The 4,452-nt window shown below is 37.5% G+C and overlaps 1 protein-coding gene across 5 annotated transcripts; it reads right to left on the reverse strand.

Annotated features, from left to right (window-relative positions):
• Nucleotides 1-415: 415 nt before the first annotated feature.
• On the reverse strand, nucleotides 416-3,294 carry LOC149225326 (putative anthocyanidin reductase). Of its 5 annotated transcripts, none has more exons than XM_089377057.1 (5): nucleotides 2,617-3,294; nucleotides 1,435-1,629; nucleotides 1,195-1,354; nucleotides 790-835; nucleotides 416-645 (listed from the first exon to the last, which is right to left on the reverse strand). In XM_089377057.1, exons 1-5 carry the CDS (start codon nucleotides 2,821-2,823, stop codon nucleotides 486-488), a joined length of 768 nt encoding a protein of 255 aa, XP_089233183.1. In that variant the 5' UTR covers nucleotides 2,824-3,294; the 3' UTR covers nucleotides 416-485. The 5 variants fall into 5 exon arrangements, 3 of the variants coding, with proteins under 3 accessions (XP_089233183.1, XP_089233182.1, XP_089233184.1); XM_089377056.1 differs by having other exon boundaries at nucleotides 739-835; nucleotides 2,617-3,292; XR_016247666.1 differs by having other exon boundaries at nucleotides 543-645; nucleotides 790-937; nucleotides 2,617-3,284.
• Between the last annotated feature and the right edge of the window lie 1,158 nt (nucleotides 3,295-4,452).

Here is a 4,452-nt window from a genome sequence, read left to right on the forward strand (position 1 = left end):
GTCATCAGTTCAAACAGCCAAAATCATCACGTACGTACACATGATATATTATAGACCCCAGTACCATCTGCAGTGCCTGCTACTATCATACCGTTTCAAAGGTTGGCTGATTGATGTTCATTGTGTTCAGTTACATTCCTTATTAGCATCATTAATAATAATATTATATACTTACATCAAGACTAAAACTAAAGCAGCATTCAGATTTAACTCAGCTGTTATTTACACCTAAGTTGATCTTATATCTTGTTACATTAACAGCATTGATTATCTACACCTGCGGCACAACTACAGGCAAAGAAGGCTTTCAAATAGATTAAAAATCAAGCTGAGAATCATTCAAACTTCAACTCAGACATCAATTTACATCATAACCAAAAGTAAAAAGGCTTTTACTAATAGATTCATTACATCATAACCAAAAGTAAAAAGGCTTTTACTAATAGATTCATTTTGAAACGGGGCATTGTCGAACAAATTAACTTTTAATCCATTTTTTTTTCCAGGAAAAGGTGAAAGATAATAATAATCAGACTGAAGACCGCAGCGTAAATACAGTTAAGGAAGCAGCTGATGCAATTAAACCACGAGCTTGTCCATGGATACATAGTTATAACACCACCATCACTCTCTGCATTATCCAACCTGTAAACCAAAAAATATGCTCACAAAAATTATGATTAACTCATGTATAGTGGTGGTGTTGAAAATAAAAGATGAAAACTAATGGTTACTTACTGAAAGTCTATCTTGTACTTTGGATAACGCTTGCAAATGAAATCTACAAACCCTGATAAAGTGGTGCTATGGGCAGAGCAAATGTATCTTTCTCCCACTGTAGGTTGTTCCATCAAAAACAAATGAGCTCTACAAACATCTTCAATATGAACAAAAGATGTCACAATAGACTTCAATAATCCTTGCCATTATGTGTTTCCTGCAATTCAATCATGGCTTTTTATCGTTAATTTGATTTTATTTAAATTTGGAACATACCCATATTTAAAAGATAAATGATATTAAATCTACGGAATGTTTATCGTTAATATGTAAAACCTAATGGTGAGATTGTAACCTCATACCTCATTATTTTCTATTATATAGAACCTGAGGTTGCCGTGCCACATCAATTATTAAAAACAAACCCAAAAAGAGAAAAACAAAACAAAAAAATCAGGCTCGAGTTTGTGAAACCTGTGATGAGGGACATGGTTACATCGACGCTGGAGGGAATTGTCGTTGTTAGCCAAGGACCCACTACTGTGACTGGGACCATACTGACAACTTCCATTTTGTTTTCTTTAGCAAATTGCAGGGCAGCTTGGTCTGCCAGGGTTTTTGACACATAATACATCTGAATGCATTCAATCAATGAAAACCGTAAAACTTCCTACAATGTTCAATTTAAACCAGAAATTCGTGCAATAAACTTACCCAACCAGGGGGTTTATTTTGTCTGATGAGATCTACTGAGCTCCAGCATGATTCATCGATGATTTCCACTGGTTTCTCTGGAAAAGAAGCAGCACTGGCAGATGATGTGTAAACCACACGCCTTACACTTTTGGTTGCTAGGCAGGACTTGAGAACATTCAGAGTTCCTCTCACGGCAGTTTCAATCACCTCTCTCTGTACAAAACAATTCGATTAATATCATATCGTTGTCCCAAAAACATCGGTAACTTACTTCTTTACTGTTTCACTTACCTCTGGATCTTGGGAACCAAAATCTGTAGGAGTTGCAACATGAAAGACGCCGCGGCAGCCATGGATGGCATAGTCAAAGCTCCCTTCCTCGCAGAGATTTGCTCTGAAAAGACGAAGCCTCTCTTGGGCCCCTGAGAGTGAGAGAAGGGATGAGTTCTTTGATGGGTTGTGTGGATCTCTGAGAGTGGCATGCACTGTGTACCCATTCTCCAGCAGAGTCTTTACGAGCCATTAAGCTAATTTTTTTACTTTGAACTTCACCTTATTATAAATTTTGAAAATATTTTAAAATCTAAATAAAACCAATTGTGTGCTTTCTCTTGTTTTTCCTGTTATCTGTAAGAATGACCAAAAAGGTGTGAATGCTAAAAATGTAACAAGTTCAGCCAAACCTTGGAATTAAATAAATTTTCCCATAAAAATTGTCAATATTATTTTTATAATGTATGGATTTTGACCTATTCATATCATCGTTCTATCAGGCGAAAAAAAGAATTCTAAAAGTTGTCCGTTCCAAAACTTCAGATGCAATTCATTTCCCAAAAAACCTTTTACAGCAATACCGATTCTCTTTGTCAACAAGTAAATCACAAATCGGGAATTGCCTAGGTTATATTAGCAAAGAAGAGAGAGGTGCGAGGTTCGAATCTCTTTCCCTCCCCGTTAAAGTGTTTTGTATCTTAGCTTCGTAACTGACACAAATCAATCCAATAACGAAAAACTTGGTAACCAAAATAATTCGGTGACAATTTCGACTAATAATGTGATATCTGAAGGCAAATAATGAAGCATAAAACTTAATTCAAACAGTAAAGAAAACCTGAACACTCGAATTAACTATTCCTCACAATTCATGATAAAAAAATAACATGAAATTGACACAAATATGCAAAGAGCCGGGCAAATAACCTGGTCAATTCTTCTCTTCTGAATTCCAAATTGGGTACCTTTAAACCATCTCAGCCAATATATATCAGTACCACCTCTGTCCCGTGAATTTTCCTCCGCCGCTGAGTTTATAATTTCTCCCGTGTCCGACGATGAAGCTGGGAATAGCAGAAGCGAAAAAAGTAGCAGTAACCCCAGAAATCCTCCGTTAGGCCTGTGGATATTCATTCCCTAAGATGCGCTAATAAAATGTAAATTCGCCAGAAATAAATCAATATGCAGTAAAGATCTGCTCCAACATCAATGCCGAAACGCTTTGACAAATTCCCGTCACTTGCTGTTCTCAATTGAGACACCACAAACAGTGTTTTTCTTCCCGTCTCGACAAAGGGGTGGAATAGAAAAAGGAACTACCCGCTGTCTCCATTGCGCGTATGAACCGTGGACCAGAGGCAAGCAGGCGGAACATTCTTGAAAATGATTGAACTACCTATTTGGACTGCAAATTTTCGTTGAAAAGTCGGTCTATTGACAGAAACGGCAGTTCTGCTAAATGTGGGAAGCCCGTATAAAATATCCATGAATACACGACGCAGCTCACTTGCAGAACCCTGCGGTTATGCCCGCTCTTTTCCCGATGCCACGTAGCGTGAGATTGCAGAACTCTGCGGTTATGCCCACTCTGTTCCCGACGCCACGTGTCAGCGTGAGAAACAAAGGGACGACGAAAGTCCCTTTCAAAGGAAGGCCTATCGGCCTAAATATTAAAGAAAATAAACTCTCCTTAATGTTTTATTCGATGACAATGACTGACTTTTACCTATTATTAAAAGGTAATCTAGCACGAGGCGTAGAACATAGAGTCAATGAATATGGACACAGTGACAAACCTCGTAAATAAATATCGTCTCTTAAGTAAATATAACATTTTCAACGTAACACTTTTGAATTGCGGAAAATTAATATAGTTTTAGTGAAACTAAACTTCATAGAGGTCAAATAATTATAATTATAATTCTGATATCAGATTCGAAAAGGATCCCTGTAGGGTAAGGTAGGAAACATAGTTCTTTGTCCACTCTTTGTTTTGTTGGTTTGTTGGAGTTGTTGAGTCTCGTGAGCACCATTTAATAAAATATGTCTCATCTTCGTTTTGGAAAACGAAAGAACACACTCCACGCTACCATAAAGATGACACGTCATCATCAATATGATTGACAATATATATATATTTCGATATTATTTAAAAAAATACGCTGCCTTTTATCTAGTGCATAGCCCGGCTTTTGACCCACGTGATCTTTGACCATTTGTTAAGTCACACAGGTCGTTGTCAACTTTCCATAAATAGGGTCATGTATGACAACTCACAATTTTGCGCACGCACGAAAGGCAACTTGCATTTAGCATTATGTTAGCACTGGACGTGCAATTGACGGCATTAAATTTATGGACGGCGACTGGTTCATGTACCAACACAAGAACGGTCAAAGTATTGACTTGACATATATTTCACTCGTGGGTGTAGATTTTCTAACAATTGGAATTTGACAGTTTTCATACCTGGAACTGGGAAGAGGTCTATTTGTTATAAAATTTGGTATTTAATTCGAAAATAAAATCCTAAACCTCGTGAGCATATTCGTGCATGTCCATGCTATGACGTGTAATGGAAGGACACGTGGATATTGTGGCGCAACGTCGAGACATGAAATTTAATGTTGCTAGGTGCGGCGTCGGGTAATGTTGCTAGTGGCATGCTGACTTGTCGTGACTGTTAATAAATATTATTGAAATGGTTGCAAATTTCTACAAGCACTTCATAAGAAAATTTGGCGATTGGTGCGCCGTTGAGTG

This window comes from Pinus tabuliformis, chromosome J (assembly GCF_031772625.1).
Source record: "Pinus tabuliformis cultivar Carrire ecotype Pingquan chromosome J, CPIR1, whole genome shotgun sequence".
Classification (NCBI taxonomy): domain Eukaryota; kingdom Viridiplantae; phylum Streptophyta; class Pinopsida; order Pinales; family Pinaceae; genus Pinus; species Pinus tabuliformis.

Bases quoted from the DNA above. Each gene is read 5' to 3' on its own strand.
- LOC149225326 (XM_089377056.1), bottom strand. From the start codon at position 2,823: ATGAATATCCACAGGCCTAACGGAGGATTTCTGGGGTTACTGCTACTT. The intron at 1,355-1,434 runs GTAAGTTTATTG...GAATGCATTCAG, and splicing joins AAAATAAACCCCCTGGTTGG to ATGTATTATGTGTCAAAAAC. The intron at 836-1,194 runs GTTTCACAAACT...AACAACCTACAG, and splicing joins AACCATGTCCCTCATCACAG to TGGGAGAAAGATACATTTGC.